This window comes from Heterocephalus glaber, unplaced genomic scaffold (assembly GCF_053883595.1).
Source record: "Heterocephalus glaber isolate CG9 unplaced genomic scaffold, H.glaber_assembly_v1.0 deba00000347, whole genome shotgun sequence".
NCBI lineage: Eukaryota > Metazoa > Chordata > Mammalia > Rodentia > Bathyergidae > Heterocephalus > Heterocephalus glaber.
This window is the reverse complement of record NW_028258143.1, coordinates 46,259,790-46,277,275: the sequence shown is the minus strand read 5'-3', so window position 1 is coordinate 46,277,275 and position 17,486 is coordinate 46,259,790. Positions and strand designations below refer to the sequence as shown.

The following is a 17,486-nucleotide window of genomic DNA, read 5'->3' as shown; positions in this document are numbered from 1 at the left end:
AAACATGGGGTGCTTAACAAAGATTCATGTAGAAAGCACATTTGTTAAGAGTTTTTATTTAGAAATTACATTTCAATGTAAGAAAGAAACGTATTTCATGACAAGCATTTATGGATATTAGCATATCTTAATCCTCCCCTAATATATCTGCATTTTCTTTCAGGAATTTCATAATCAGAGTAAATGGTAATTAAAATGTGCAGGATGACAAGATGGAGCAAACAGTGCTTGTACCACCAGGACCTGACAGCTTCAACTTCTTCACCAGAGAATCTCTTGCGGCTATTGAAAGACGCATTGCAGAAGAAAAAGCTAAGAACCCTAAACCAGACAAAAAAGATGATGATGAAAATGGCCCAAAGCCAAACAGTGACTTGGAAGCTGGAAAGAACCTTCCATTTATTTATGGAGACATTCCTCCAGAGATGGTGTCAGAGCCCCTGGAGGACCTGGACCCCTATTATATCAATAAAAAAGTGAGTGTTTTTTATTTTGCATATTTTGCTGCTAATTTCCTATTACATATGTTGGATTGTTTTAGCACCATCACTCTCTGAATTAGCTTAAACTCTCAAGTATTCCTCTGTTTATAAAATAAAAAACATTTTGGGGTGTTTTACGCATATACATGAGAAGTAAATTGATTATAATATATGGAGCTATCCAAAATATACCATGATAGACACTTAAAAATAAATGTTAGATGTATGCAGCTAAATTAATGAATTAAGAAATTCTCCCCAAAGATTATATTCATTGTACAATTTTATATACTTTTTGCACTTGGAAATCTTGAAATTATCATGTATTGCTGACCTCAAAAAATATTAATTTTTTATAGAACAAGAATGGATACTGTAAGGATTTCCAATTTCTTTGTAATGCCATAAAAAATAAATCAATTAATTTCCCATTGAAACATTTTCCCACATAGAAAAAATTTTATAAGCTACAATTTTACAAATTGTTTAATCTTTGGATAGAAATATACTGATGTATGATCTTTTGGCAGAAATGTATTTATGTTGGTAAGAATTAACAAAAACGTAATGCACTGAAGAACCAACAAATATTATTTGACTACATGCATTTTCTATATCCATGCTTGAAACGAAAACTTTTTTTATTATGCATCCAGTCTTTATTATCTCCATTATTCCACCGAATCAAACAGAAAATACAGGAAAAGATAAATAAGTTTGTTGTATTAATATTAATTTAAATTTAAGATCAGTTAATTTTTAATGTTCCATTATATTTTTCACAAGACACAATGCATTTGTGAACTCTTGGTTGAAGAGTAGAAAAAAATGTTATAATTAACCAAAGAAAAGTTTTAGTTGGACATGGACCTCAAAATCCCCCTAAAACTTTTAGGAAATGTTATTGATAGCCCATCTGTATGTAGTTTGTCCTGCCAAAGGCATGCAAAATTTTGGCAACTTTTAAGTGGGGAAATAAGAGCTTTATAAATTACTTCTGATTGACTACCATATAGTCAGAGGCAAATCTTCATAAAAAACAATGACTAGCCCTATGTTTATATGGGGTTTTTTCACTTTTTAGGATACATCCAGTTTAAGTGTAACATACTTTCCCTACATAAAAATTAGTTGCCCAATCTATAGTGCTAAAGGAAGAGACAAAGAGTTATTTTCCATGAATTTCATTCTCTTCTATTTAACTTTGCACTTTGGTACTACTGTGAAAACTTAGTTGAGTAAACATATTATCTCATAACTGCCATTTAAATTAGGAGAAAATTTGTATTTTGTCAGTAAATCAATTCTTTTAAAATTACTTATTATGGTAACTGAAAAGCCAAATTTCAAATTAAGCAAACTGTGAGGGTTTTATTTGTACAAAGAATGTGAAAATGCAGATAATTCCATTACGTAAATATTTTAACCTATTAACAGGGCGTGATGATGCATGCCTGTAATCCCAGCATTCTGGGAGGTTGAGGAGGAGGCTCACAAATTCCAGCCTAGAGTGAGAAACTTAACAATTTAGCTAGAGCCTGTGTCAAATTTTTTAAAAAATTATTTTTAAAGGGGCTAGGGTTAGAGCTTAAGGCAAGGTCTCTGGCTTCAATTCCCAGTAATGAAAAAATAATTTTTAAAAAATTATTTATAATTATTTTGTTATTGAAGTAAAGACTCTGACATGTTCAACATATAAATTCATTCTCGCTATAGAGTATGTTACTTAATTCATAGCCATTGGACATACCCAGTCCCTTCAGAGGCTACTCTTATGATGATTAGTGGACTCCATCCTAAGCAGGCATTTTGCTCAGACCTCCATCCCCCATTCCCTGGTAGCCATCTCCATCTAAAATTATTAAATTCACACAGAGTCAACCCTTTCATCATGCAGGGATGAAATCTAGCACCCCAGCTCCTATTGTGTATCCTTGTTTGTAAAATGCTTTGAGAAAAACCAAACTAATACATGTTGACAAGGATAGTAATTCTTTGTGTGGAAACCAGACCATCCAATCAATCTTTTCTGTTAAATTAAAGAGCTCTCAGACTGATAAAAGGTATCGTCTTCAGGGGAAGTTCTTCAAAAACGTAGACCATGATCGGTTTATAATTAATTATGGGTAACAAAGGATATAAGGCAGATGGAAAGAGAAATTATGTAAACTTTTAAAAAATGCATTGTAGGGGTGGGGACTTAGCTCATTGGCATCTTGCATGTGCAAGGTCCTGAGTTTGATCCCTGGTACCAAGAAAAAAAAAAAGCATTGTTTCATGAAACTGAGGGTCAGCCAGATAAACTTGGTTAAGCTCATATTCAAACTTGCCTTTAACATCATCAATCCTTATCTTCAAATGCACACTGTGTGAGGAGAAGAAGGAAAAGGATTCTGACATTTTGGTATAGATCTATCTCAATGTGCAAGTAGAACAACCTGATACGAGAAATACTGTTATCAAGAAGTTTTCCCCAAGGTAAAGTACAACTTTTGCTTTCTCGTTGAGCTGACATTAAGCAGACCCTCAAATGTAAGTAATTTAACAGGAATGCAGATGAAACTTTTTGCAAGGCTGAAATACTAAATACTGATATGATGTACATTACAACAAATTTTTTTCTCTTACCTTTTTTTGTTTTAAAACTTTCTATGTTACCTGTAAAATACTATTTTCTATTCTTAAATTTTCTTCATAATTGGATTATTTTAGTAATGCGGAATCACTATAAATTTTCAATAAATTTTGTATGATTAAGATTGGAGTTGCTTAACAGAAAGAATATCTATTTTTAAAAAATAGTATTTCTTTTAATATTTGATGACTAATTTTATTTTAGTGATGAGTATATGAGTTTGGTAAAGCAATCCTCATTGAAATAAAGTAGCATACACACATAATATTCCAGCACAGTTACAGAGTCTGTAGCACAAATATCAGCTAGGGAACTCAGGACAAGATTTCCCATCATTTCTAACATCTGTAGCATGGACTTGTTGCCCAAAGTGAATTGTTATATGCAAACATCGGTTAAACCAATGACTTCCTTAAGGTTGAACTAAAACACACTAATTAATGTGTCATTTGAATCAATATATAAAACATCTAGTTTCTCTCTTAATAATATATAGAATACATAAAGCAAGGTAACTATTTTAATACATTGGTGTTGCTATAACACAATATCTAAGATATCCGGGAATTTATAGTGAACAAAAATTTATTGGCTCACAGTTCTAAAAGCTGAAAAGTCCAAGACTGAGGAGCTGGGACAAGGACAGGACTTCTTGTGATCATTGTGTGGTGAAAGATAGAGAGGCACAAAAAAGCAAGAGGGGCCAGAAATCACCTTGTATGGGGGCATCAATCTCACCCATGAAGGTGAAGCCCTTATAGCCTAATCTCCTTACAGTCACCACCTCTTACACTGTAATAATGACAACTAAATTTAAAGAGGAGTTTTGTAAGGGACAATCATTTGAACAATAGCATGGATGATAAAAATGGTTTCATAATCTATTCTTTATGTCATATTTTAGGTTAAAGTGGAGTGGTATACACACAAAGAAATTTATGTACATAAAAATAACATAACACACTGAAAGTGTCTATGATCTTTTACAAAGACAATGTCAGTGAGCTTATAAAATGTCACTGCTGATGGTGTATTTTCTGATGACATATGCCCACATATTTTATCTTCTTTGTCCCAGTTTCAGATGTGCAATTTATATAATATTAGAATCTTCTACTAAAATTGTTAAAGTGGTTTAAACCATGAACAGTGTTTGTAGTAATGACTGTAGAAATAGTAGGAACCATCTTACAAGCATTTCCTGATACCTGGAAACACTGGGAGCTTCCCTTCAGAAGTCCAAGTTAAGGACTAAAGGGAAGGACTAGGGGGAAGAAAAAAGATAAAATGGTTTTCATAATATAGTCATGGAATGTTGCATATGATATTGCTCTGACTGAGCGGTCCTCAGAACATGATTCCGAGTGGGATTGCTTTGTTTATTTATTTTAGCTGTGTAACAAGGCACCTTTTAGCTTGTGAACACACCTTTTTTTTTTCCTTTCGGTATTTTTTTCATAGTTTCCTTTTCATAGCTTGGGTTGATGTTGGCTATACATACAAATTCTTTATCTATGCCTTATTACAGAACATTTCTCTTTTCTCGTGTTCTTAAAATTTCAGATGACTCATTAGTACAGTGGGAAGAAATATCCTTTTGACAATGTGGCAGTTTACTGGAAATAGAATGAGATATTTTAGATCTGTGGCAAAAATGGATGTGTATTAATTATGGAATATAGAAATGTATTCATTTAAAAAGTGTACTTTGTCCTTGATTTTCTCAAGGGGAGTTTAAAACAGCTATTTCTTCTATCATCCACCCTAAGAAGATGTGCATTCCTCTGTCTCGAGACAACATGAGAAGGCTGTCTTGAGGGGCTTCAAGTTCAGGCCTTGCTTGTCATTGCTACAGTGGCTTAGTTGTTATATTAGGGTGGAGAATTATTTGTTATGTTTTTAATTATATTTTCATACAAATGTAGTTTAACAAAAATTGGAAAGGCAGATGATAGTTGAAAGCTTATGAGTCCATGAATTGTCACATGGGCAGTCTCTACCTTACAATCGTTCTTGGCATCTCAGCTTCTGTAGAACAGCCAATTACCCAGGCTCTCTCTGACACCCAAAGCATTATAGACAATTTCCAACTCTTTCTCCTCCTCATCCATTACTTCTTTATGCTGCGTCCTTCTTTGGCACCTCCTAGTCTCTGCTTCTGAAACAATTTCAAGGTGATGATGTCGGTAAAGAAAATATGGTTAATATTTATTGGGTACTTGTTGTAGTGGTAAGAGACCTTTTCAATGAAAGTGATCAAAACCTAACTGAAGTTGCTTTCAAAGGAAAAGAGAGGGGGACATAAGGAGAGAGGGAAGGAGAAACAGAGGTAAGGAGGGAGGCAAGAAGGGGCAGACCAAGAAGGGAAAAGAGGGAGGAACATGGGTGGGCTAAATCTAGTTTTAATATCAAAACATTCCACACTTAAAGTAACATAATCAGAACAGTCTCTTTCCATTTGGGGCTCTGCTTTCACTCATGCTGGCATAATTTATAGGCATGCTCTCCCTCAAGATGGCAGAAATAGCCAGCAGTAGTGCTAACCTTACATCCTACAGCCTATTAACCTCAAAAAAGTTTATGCTTCCTTTAAAATCTGTGTCGAAAGTCCTAGAAATGCTTCTAATTAGGTCACAGGGTCTCCTCTGAGCCAAAGACAGTGGCCAAGGGTGTGTGATGACCTTTTTGGCCACGTTGAGGTCACATGGTGACCCATGCTGCTAAGGGCTGGGTCAATTCCACCCAACCCCAATGGGAAGACAATGGAGGAGAGATTTTTCTCTAAAATCATGAGATGGGGACTGCTGAAGCAAAAAGTTATCCTAGTTTGGCAAAAATAATAGTTACGTACTCCATGTATCAGGATATTTAAAGTTCTTTTTAAAGCCACATATCCTTCCAAAATAGCTCCTGTCCTTATGTAAGAATCATGAAAGTGAAATTAAATAATTTGTGTAAGATCTCATAGCTATTAAGTAAGATGCTAGTCTTAAAGCCAGACCTGTGAGTTACTATGGCCCATTGCTATGCTGCTTTGGGTTTGTAACTATAGCTCTGATGATACCACTGGAAAGAAAAATCAGAAATAGACTCTAAACAAGCCCATAGCTTCTCATCCTGCCCCTCTACTACTGTCATTTTGCAAGTCATGAGTCTTATCACCAAGGCTGGCAGTGCTTCCCAGATCCCAAGAGTTCACTTCACCATTTAAGAACCCCCTACCTCTACAAAAATTAAAATCTTGGAGACTCCAAGGTCTGGATCAGCTTCTAAAATAGCAAATTACATTTTCCACTAGATTCTAATAAATGATGAACACCTTTTTTTTTTAAAGAGTATCAACAGGAAACTTAGTGTGGTTCTGTAAGGAAATAGCTGAAGACCAAAAAGGAGAGGAGTCTTCCAGGAAATGAAAAAACATATAAAAATTCATAAAATACAGCTGGACAGTAATGCAGAAGCATAGAATATGATAAGGTTAGGAAAGGGGGCCTGGGGCTAGATAAAAGGAGCATTTTAGTACATTTCAAAGATTTGAAGTTTATTTTTATGCAAAATTAATTCTCTGGAAGGCTTTGAATACTGAAGAACTTGGCCCACTTCACAATGCTAAAAATCTCTCAAACTTAGCTTCTATGGAGACTGCAATGAACTAATTGAGAAAGAAAAATAAGTCGTGAGTCTTCACAGAAACTTGGTCTAATGTTATGACAATGAAGTTGGAGAATAATTGATAGAATCAAAATATGATTTTGAGGTACAAAATACGATCTTTTGATTTTTTCTGACTGGAGAAAACTGATGGAATCATTTTCAGAGATTTTCAGTTTGGGAGAAAAGATACTGAGCCTGAAAATTCCACTGTAAAAATAGACCTGCTCTGAGAAACAGAAATCTTCCTCAGTGTGTACATTAGGTATACAGAGACACAATTTTAAATATATTAACCATTATATTTACTTGACAATTTAAAATTCACTATGGGCATGGGTATGTTTTACTTATCCTTAAAACAATCCTAAATTTAGTATCATTATGTCCATCTCATTGAGATGATCAAAGGGGAATAATTTCCTCTTGGTTCACTCACAGAAACTTTATAATCAAGTTGGGACCCCAAGAAAAATTAACCAAGCACATAATGGGTATGATCTATGGTTTATACCAATGATACAGGAGTGAAAAAATTTTATTCCAGATTTTATCATTTTACTTATGGTTCCTAATTTCTCCACTCTGATGAGAGAGGTCAAAGTATCCACAACCCTGGCTAATGAAACTCTAGCAAGGCACCGCTGTGAGATTATCTCTCCACTGGCCCCAGTCCCTGTGCGACCTGGCTAAAGCAGAGACAAGCAATTTTACAGACCCTTCTCTGAGTACAGATTCTGCTTTTCATGAGATGACAGTATAATTTTTATACTGTCTATGAGCCACTGAGCCCACTGATTAGTTTTGTTGGACTTAAACAATATTGTTTAAAACTTTTAATTATTTTCCACCATTTATAATTTAGAACTCACACATTTACATAAATCACTAATATTTGGGATTTCTCTTGTAAGATTAGATCTGGCTTTGATGACTTGCCTGCCAAGAATTGGGAGGTACCTGCAGCCACGAGCCTCTGTGGGGCTTTCAGTTTGTAATTTGTGGCTTAGAGTCCACATCTTTAACTAGATGAAGCTATATATGAAAATTTGATGGGCCACAGACAAGCAAAAGTCATGAGTTGTACTCTAGATTGACTATCCATAGTCCAAAGGAGAAAATTGAATGAGACTAGGAGAGAAAAATAATGAAATATCACATGCTCACATCAGAATCAGAAAAACTGCAAGAAAACTTTTATCCCCTAGTGAGCTATAAAAATAAATTTTTTCCTGAAGCCACAGGTTATAACAAGTGGGCAGGGAAGTAAGTATGTATTAGGCAGCTTTCCTATTGCTGGGATATAATACCCAATACCTACAATTCAAAGGAGAAGAAGTTTAATTTGGCTGGAGGTTCCAGGGGATTCAGTCCATGGTCAATTGGCTCCAGGACAGAAACATCATGGTGGAAGTACATGGCAAAGCAATGATACTAAGTTCGTGATAGTCAAGAAGCAGAGCATGAGAAGAGTGCCAGAAAGGAAGAGGCCAGAGACTCTGTATAGTACCCAAGGTCACATCTCCATAACAAACCAGACACTCCCAAAAGTGCATCCCACCAATCCCCTTGGGCAGCTCACAAGTCAATCAAGTTGACACAGTCAAGTTTAACCATCACAAAGTGAGACTATTTAGAATTCTCAGGGGGAAAATAGAATTAGATCTGGAACTGGTCCAGAATAAGACAAATCCCGAGAGATGTGCACTAATAGGAATCTTTTGACCCTTTGCACTGATTTTCATACCCCAAACTTTGAAGCATCTGTCCTCTTGCCACATGGCTCTCATTTTGCTCTCCCTGCCAGATCCCAAGCCAGCAGCTTTAAGATGGGAAAAAGATTCTGTGTCTTTTCAGCAGCTAGAGCCAGATTCCCCATTCTGACTGTCGAGGCTGTGTCAGAGATAGATGTGTATTTGAGAGTTCAACTTAGAACTTTGGTACCACTTTCAGAGTGCCATACTCTTATACATGGTGACAAAGTTTCAAGAGTTTTCCTAGAGTAGAGTGTTTTTCTAGCATTTGCAAAGCCCCAGATTGTTACCTAGCACTTTGGGGTAAAATGGTAAAAGCAATCAATTTGGAGTTAGTCCTGTTATTTTACAATTTTTTTCTTTCTTTTCTCTTAGTATATCTTTGTGATATATAATAAATATATTCATCATGGAGAACTGACATAATTTCCCAGCAATGCTTAGATGAAATACAAAGTGACAGCTTATGTTTATGTACTTGAAGGAACTCAGTCTCTAGATAAAGGTTAAAAAGATGAGTATATATTTAGAAAAGGAAAGTGGAAAATATAGCTTATTAAATTCAATATCCATACTTGACAGAAAATTATAAACTAATAGCTTCCTATAGATTTAGAGACATAAAAAGATTATTAGATTGTAATAACTACAGTTTCATAAAAATAATCTCTGTATAACTATTGTAATAAGTTTCTTAGTGATGATGTCATCAAATTTTGAGGGAAAATATTTTAATTCATATATAGACTATATAATCATTGGTTTTTTGGGAGAGAGTAAAACAGATTCACAGCTGTGTTATTGCAGAATCATCAGAGCTATTTATTTTTAAAAGCAACAGAATACCAGGCCTTAAAATCCAATATATTGAATTAGAATCACAGCGTCTCTGTCAGCTAAGTACATTAATTTTCATTTCTCAAATGAGGTAACTGAGTCACAGAAAAATAAGGTCTGGAATCTCACTGCTAGGAGACAGCAGAGTCAGCTTTGGAGCCAGACTTACAATTCCAGGGTGCACCTGCTTAACATAAGATAAATCCTACCTATATTTTCCTAATGTTGTTTTTCCAGATCGTTAGTTGATTTCCAAGAGTGCTTATCAATTCTGTGTAACTACTTTCTTATTTTTTCTTTGAAGCCCAGATAAGATTTGTATCCAGCAAGGAATGCTGAAGAGAGAGAATAACCTAGCTGAACAAGTAATGGTTGAAGTCTGAGTCAGTGTTACTCACTACAGTAGACAATAGCCATTATGTGTCTACTGAGAACTTAAAATATGGCACAACTGGGATGTAGCTCTGTGGTAGCGTACTGACCTAGCAAGTGCAAGGAAGAACCCAGAGGTTCAATCCCTACCACTGCGAAAAGAAAATAGAACTTACATTTAACTATCTACTTGAAGGACTGTAGTCTTAGATTTTAGTAAAAGTTAAAATAATGGCTATATATTTAGAAAAGGCAACTGGAAAATCATGATTTATTAATCTCTGTGCCCGCATATATATGGCAAGTCTAGATTTGGAAGATAAAAAATTTAGTATGAAAAAATGATATGAAATTTCTCAATAATTTTAAATTTCACTCTCCAATGGTAAGGTCTTGGTTATATTGGGTTGAAGAAAATATTATTATAATTTATTTCACTTAATTCTTTTTTCTATATTAGGAAAAATGTAACCTGTGGCATTTAGAAAATATAACATCATATGTATAGCTCTGATTTGTATTTCACATTATATTTGTTTTGGACAGTGCTGGTCTAGATGAACCTCCACTGACTCTTCTAGATTTACATTTGTTAATATAGAAGGGTGAGCATTCCTTAATTGGTAAATTACTTAGGGTCACGATTTACATACCTTTGCTTTCTCTTAACTGCAGCACAGGGGTGGACAAAAATTGCATGTATTTTGAATTGAAATAACATTTAAATCTAAAATCAAGTCCATGGTGTTTTTCAAATGTCTGTCATGCTCATACGTATTAATGATTTATCAGATAGATGTTCAATAAATATTATTTGATTTGGATAACTATACAGAAATAGGTAAGTTATAAGTTGGAACGATCTGAAATATATAAATATTTCATTCCTACCAATACATCTATAAAGTGATTTTTTTATATATAAAATATACTTTCAAATTCAATCCCGGTGCTATGTTTCAAAATCTCTTCGCATGTTAAGTGATTGTTCACATGTTAAAATAATGTCATGAAGTTTACAGTTCTGTTCCTTTGTAGAACTGTAAATAAAGCATTTGTTTTTGCTTGTAACAAGTAAACTGAAGACAGGTTTTAAGAGTGGCCAAATTTTACTGGTGCCTGCAAATAGGTTCAGTTGTGACAATATTCATGTCAACCTTGGGAACCAAAGAGAATCCTATGTCAACTAGATGTTCCTATCTCTGCCTATTCTCCTTCTTCCTCAATTCTAATTGTTTCTTTGGTACCAAAGTGATTTAATGCAATAAAAACTATGCTGAGGAGCTTTATTAATGAAATTTTTATTGAACTAAGTTGATTTAAAGGATGCTAAGATATCTCACTACAATGTTACAATTTTCCAAAAGTGAAAAATGATATTCAATTTAAAATTTTATAAATATTTTGTTTGAAGCCACATAATATTTTCATACAGTTCAAGATAAAATAATATCTTGGCTAGTCTTTGGATTTTTCTCTTTTGGAGCCCTTTCTTATGTGTAAAATAGGAGAAGACAAAACTCTGATATATCTGAAGTCTATATATCTGAAAATTCTGGAGTTACTTAATTATTTGTTATAAGTAAATGGTGTTCACTTTTGATGTTCCTTGTTCCTTAGTACCGTCAATGCCACTGTTGAGAGAAACATACATCTGAGAAACAAGCATCAGAGTGGGTGTAAATAATAAATAAAAAGTCTCAAATAGAACTTTCTGATATAAAAATCATAGTGATCTAAGGGTATAAAGAGGGAAAAGATGCAACTTCCAACCTGCCAGATGTCTGATATGCTGAGTTCACGTTCTCTAAAATCAAAGAGTGAATTGTAGGAACACGAGAGGTTAAGAATAGGAAATATTTATTAAGGGACAGACAGCTCCCACCTGAGAGGGATAGTAGGGGACCCAGAAAATGGGTTGCCTCTGATTCTACTTACAGGGGAGGGTTTATAGAGCAAAATCAGGAAATGAGTACAAGGTGGGACAAAACTATGATCAGCCAATAAGGTTATAAGCATTGCTGCTTAGGTAATAGTGATCCAATGGGGAAGCAAGTCACGTAGCAAGTATGCATGGAAAGAACAAGGACCTTTCCTGTAAGGGATGGGTCAGGGACCTTTCCTAGAAAGGATAGGTCAAGAGGTCTTGGTCCCCCACCCGAGATGACTGCTGCCTACTTAAAATATCAATCATTATTGTTCCTCCCTGAGGGAAGTATGTAGGTGTAGTCCTTTCATCTTTATCTTGAGGCTTAGCCTTTAATGAATGCACCTCTAGGAACAGTTGTAAAGTGTTTTTGACTTCTGCTCTGATTTTATTTTTTTAACATTGATGCCTTTTGTTTTTTTTACTTTTTGGTTTTTTTTGTATTAAATTCTTTTATTGGTACATTGTAGCTGTACAACACAATTACATTTCTCATTGGGAATTGTACCTTTACATAATGCATCTTGGTTCTTATTTTCTCCCCATTCCTAGACCTCCCTTCACACCCTCCACCCTTCCCTATTTACAAAGACTTTATTTCCATTTTTTCCATTTCTCAGCATTTTTCCTTTCCCTTCTTTCCTTTCCCCTGCCTCTCCCACTACCCCTACCCCTTTGGACCTTTTCTTCCTATTTTACATTATCGATTATTCATTCTAATCATTGGTACATTTTAGGTATACAATATAATGACATTCGTCATTGGAAATTTGCACCTTTACATAGTCTCTCTTGGTTCTTATTTTTTCACCCTTGCCCAGCCCTCCCTTCAACCCCTCCAGTCCTCCCTATTTACAAAGATTTTGTTCCTATTTTTCCATTTTCTCATATTAATCCCATTCCCTTCTATCCTTTCCTCTAGCCCTCCCACTTCCTTCCCCTTTGCCCCTTTTCTTCCTATTTCACATTACCTATTATACATTCAGTCCTTATTTACACTTTCAGTTTCTCACACCAGAGAAACTTTTTGGTATTTACACATCTGTGTCCTATTTATTTCACTTAAGAGTATCGCCTCAACGTGCACCCACTTAGCTATAAATGTCTCTAATTTCTCATTTTTTATGACTGAGTAGTACTCCATTTTATTAAAAAACCACATTTTCTTTATCCAATCTCCAGTTGATGGGCATTTGGGCTGTTTCCAAGTTTTAGCTATTACAAACTGTGCTGCTATGAACATGGGTGCACATATATCACTGTGGTATGATTCTTTCATTTCTTTGGGGAAGATACCCAGCAGTGGAATAGCGGGGTCAACTGGGATTTCCAGTCCTAGTTCTTTGAGCTATCTCCATACTGATTTCCACAGTGGTTGCAGCAGTCTACACTCCGAACAGCAGTGGAGCAGGGTTCCTCTTTCCCCACAGCCCCACCAGCATTTGTTATTGGTTGATTTCATGATAGCAGCCATTCTTTCTGGAGTGAAGTGGAATCTCAGTGTTGTTTTCATTTGCATCTCTCGAATGACCAGTGATGTTGAGCATTTTTTCATGTATTTATTTGCTATTTCTACTTCTTTGTGTGAGAAATGTCTGTTCATTTCAGATGCCCATTTTTGGATTGGGTCTTTAAATTTGGGAGGTTTGATCTTTTTAAGTTCTTTATAGATTCGAGATAGTAGACCTTTGTCTGAGGAAGAGAGGTGAAGATTTTTTCCCACATTGTGGGTTGTCTCTTCACACTGCTGGTGGTCTCTCTTGCTGTGCAGAAGCCTTTTAATAAGAAGAGATCCCACTTGTTGATTGTTTGTGCTAGCTCATGGGCAACTGAGGTTTTGTTCATAAAATCTTTTCCTACACCGATGTCTTCAAGGGTTCTACCTAACTTCTGTTCCAACTGGTTCAGAGTTTCTATTTTAATATTTAGATCTTTAATCCATTTTGGTTTTAGATTAGTGCATTGTGAGAGATATAGGTCTACTTTTACTCTTTGGCAAGTTGAAGCCCAATTTTTCCAGCACCATTTATTAAAGAGGCTATCTTTCCTCCAGTGAGGGTGTTTGGCTCCTTTATCAAAGATGAGATGGCTGAGTGTGTCTGGTGTTGTTTCTGCATCTTCTAATTTGTTCCACTGGTCCTCAAGTCTGTTTCTTTGCCAGTACCATGCTGTTTTTATCACAGTAGCTTTGTAGTAGAGTTGCAGGTTGGGGATTGTGATACCCCCTGCCATGTCTCTGTTACCTAGAATTGCTTTTGCTATTCTGGGTCTCTTCTTGATCCAAATGAATTTTTGGATTGTTTTCTCGAGGTCTATGAAGTATGCTGCTGGGATCTCAATTGGAATTGCATTAAATCTATATAGCAGTTTTAGAAGTATGGCTATTTTCACTATATTAATCCTTCCTACTCAGGAGCAGGGGATGTCTGTCTATTTTCTGATATCATCTTCAATCTCTCTTTTCAGAATGCCATAGTTTTCAGAGAAGAGGTCTTTGATTTCTTTCAGTAGGATGATTCCTAGGTATTTCAGTTTTTTGGATGCTATTGTGAAAGGAATTATTTGCCCTATTTCTCTCTCAGTGAGTCTGTCATTCGTGTAGAGGAATGATATTGATTTTTGTGTGTCAACCTTGTAACCAGCTACTTGACTGAATTTGGTTATTAAGTCTAGAAGACTTTTGGTGGAGCTCTTGGGGTCTTCTATATAGAGTATCATGTCATCTGCAAATAATGACAATTTGACTTCTTCATTTCCTATCTTTATTCCTTTTATTTCTTTCTCTTGTCTAATTGTCGTGGCTAATGTTTCCAGAACTATATTGAACAAGAGTGATGATAGTGGACATCCTTGTCTTGTTCCTGATTTGAGTATGAAGGATTTCAGTTGTTGACCATTTAGTATGATATTGGCTGTTGGTTTTTCATAGATGGCTTTTATCAGTTTGAGGTAGAGACCATCTATTCCAATGTTTTGTAGGGTTTTTATCAGAAATGCATGTTGGATTTGGTCAAATGCTTTTTCTGAATCTATGGAGATAATCATATGTTTTTTGTCCTTGGCTCTATTGATATAGTGTATTACATTGATTGATTTGCATATATTGAACCATCCCTGCATCCCTGGGATGAATCCCACTTGATCAGGGTATATGATCTTCTTGATGATCTTCTGCATTCTGTTTGCCAGTATCTTATTAAGGATTTTTGCATCTATGTTCATTAGTGAGATTGGCCTATAGTTCTCTTTTTCAGTTGGGTCTTTCTCTACTTTGGGGATCAAGGTGATGCTTGCTTCCAGGAATGAATTTGGGAGTATTGCTTCCCTTTCAATTTCATTTAGGAGTTGAAACAGTAGTGGCAGCAGTTCCTCTCTAAATGTCTTGTAGAATTCAGCAGTGAAGCCATCAGGGCCCAGGCTTTTCTTCATTGATAAGTTTTTAATTACATTTTCAATTTCATTGGTTGATATTGGGTTGTTCAGAATTTTTAGGTCTTCTTCATTCAACTTTGGTAATTCATATGTATCTAGGAATCTGTCCATTTCTTCTGTGTTGTCCATCTTATTGGTGTATAGGTTCTGGAAGTAGGTATTGATGATCCTCTGTATTTCTGCTGGGTCTGTTGTAATTTCACCCTTTTCATTCCTAATTGCATGGATTTGGGCCTTTTCTTTCCTTTTTCTGACAAGATTGGCTAAAGGTTTGTCAATTTTGTTGATTCTTTTGAAGAACCAACTCTTGGCTTCATTGATTTTTTTGTATCATTCTCTTAGTCTCCATTGCATTGATTTCTCCTCTGATCTTTATAATTTCCTCCCTTGTATGAGCTTTGGGGTTTTCCTGCTCTTCTTTTTCTAGAAGCTTGAGGTTCAGCATCAGGTTGTTTAATTGGGCTCACTCTGTTTTCCTAATGTGAGTATTCACTGCTATGAATTTCCCTCTTAAGACTGTTTTCATTGTGTCCCATAGATTCTGATATGTTGTATTGTCATTGTTATTTAATTGAAGGAACTGTCTGATTTCTTCTTTAATTTCCTCTGTGACTCATTGGTTATTCAGAAGTGTGTTGTTCAATTTCCACATGTTTATGAAATTTTTTGAGTTTCTTTTGCTATGGATCTCCAATTTCATCACACTGTGGTCTGATAATGTACAGGGGATAACTTCAATTCCTTTGCACTTACTTAAACATGTTCTATGTGTGAGTATGTGGTCTATTTTGGAGAATGGCCCATGTGCAGCTGAGAAGAATGTGTATTCTGATTTTGTAGGGTGGAAGACTCTGTAAACATCTGTTAAGTTCATTTGTTCAAGAGTTTGATCAAGTTCTAGTATTTCATTACTTAGTTTTAGTCTAGTTGATCTATCTATTTGTGACAGTGGGGTGTTGAGGTCCCCCACTACAATTGTATTAGTGCATATATGGCTTTTCATGTCCATTAGTATTTGTTTTCTATAGTTGGGTGCACTAGTGTTTGGTGTGTAGATATTTATGATTGTCATCTCTTCCTCTTGGATTTTTCCCTTTATGAGGATGTAATGTCCTTCTTCATCTCTCTTAATCAGTGTTGGTTTGAAATCTACTTGATCTGCGAAGAGGATAGCTACTCCTGCTTTTTTTTAGATTCCTGTCACATGGAGAATTGTTTTCCACCCTTTAACTTTCAGTCTATGAGTTTCCTTTTGAATGAAGTGTGTTTCTTGTATGCAGCATATTGTTGGATTTTGCTTCTTGACCCATTCTGCCAGTCTATTTCTTTTGATTGGTGAATTGAGACCATTAACGTTGATGGTTATAACTGAAACGTATTGACTTGCCATTGCCATGACTTTTTCTTTTTGTTGTGTTCTCCCCCTTTACATTTAATTTCTTGTCATGCCAGATGGATTCATTCTGCTTTGCTTCCGGGGGTTGTGATCCTCAATGTCTGTTACTAAGATATTGTGTAAAATTCTTTGGAGTGCTGGTTTGGTATTCACGAAGTTCCTAAAGTGCTTTTTGTCATGAAAGTATCTTATTTCTCCATCAATTTTGAAAGATAGTTTTTCAGGGTACATCAATCTGGGTTGGAGGCTGTTTTCTTTTAGGACTTGGAATATGTCACTCTAAGCTCTTCTTGCCTTGACGGTTTGTGTTGAGAAGTCTGCTGTGATTCTGATGGGCTTTCCTTTGTATGTGATTTGTTTCTTTTCTCTGACTGCTTGGAGAACTTTGTTCTTCTGTTGTGTTTCTGGAATCTTAACAATTATATGCCTCTGTGTAGATTTTTTTTGATCAAGGCTATTTGGAGTCCTATATGCCTCACTTATCTGTATGTCAAGCTCTTTTCCCCTGCTTGGGAAGTTTTCTGCCATTATTTCTGTGAAAATGTTTTTATGTCATCTGCACTCTCTCCTGTTTCTTCATTGAGCCCAATCAGCCTTATGTTATTCTTTTTTGCATCATCTAGCAGCTGCTGGATTGATTTCTCATGTCCCCTTAGAATTTTGAAGCAATTTTTCTTTTCCTGGTCATTAATTGAAATCTTATCTTCTATATCTGAAATTCTGTCCTCACATTGGCTCATTCTGCTGTGGAGACTTTCAATGGAGTTTTTCATCTCCTGGAAATCTATTTGCATCTGTTTCATGGATTCCATTTGTTTCTCATGTTGGGATTCCATCATGTTCCTGAGCTCCTCTCTAGATTTATTAATCATGTCTTGCACTAGGGGCACAATTTCTCCTGTTATCTGAGAAATTATTTCTGATTTCATTTTTTCCAGATCCCCTTTTGTTGGCCATTCAGTGGGTCCAGGTGCTTGAGTATCAGAGTGTTCCATCTCAT

At 35.5% G+C, this 17,486-nt stretch overlaps 1 protein-coding gene across 13 annotated transcripts in view; it reads left to right on the top strand.

The window, feature by feature from the left end:
- Positions 1–17,486, top strand: part of Scn1a (sodium voltage-gated channel alpha subunit 1) — a 171,950-nt gene that overhangs the window by 77,663 nt on the left and 76,801 nt on the right. For all 13 annotated transcript variants that reach the window (XM_087199801.1, XM_087199833.1, XM_087199806.1 and 10 more), the window contains one exon: positions 164–476. In XM_087199801.1, the coding sequence (XP_087055927.1) occupies positions 213–476 (264 nt within the window). In that variant the 5' untranslated portion in view covers positions 164–212. The remainder of the gene's footprint in view (positions 1–163; positions 477–17,486) is intronic.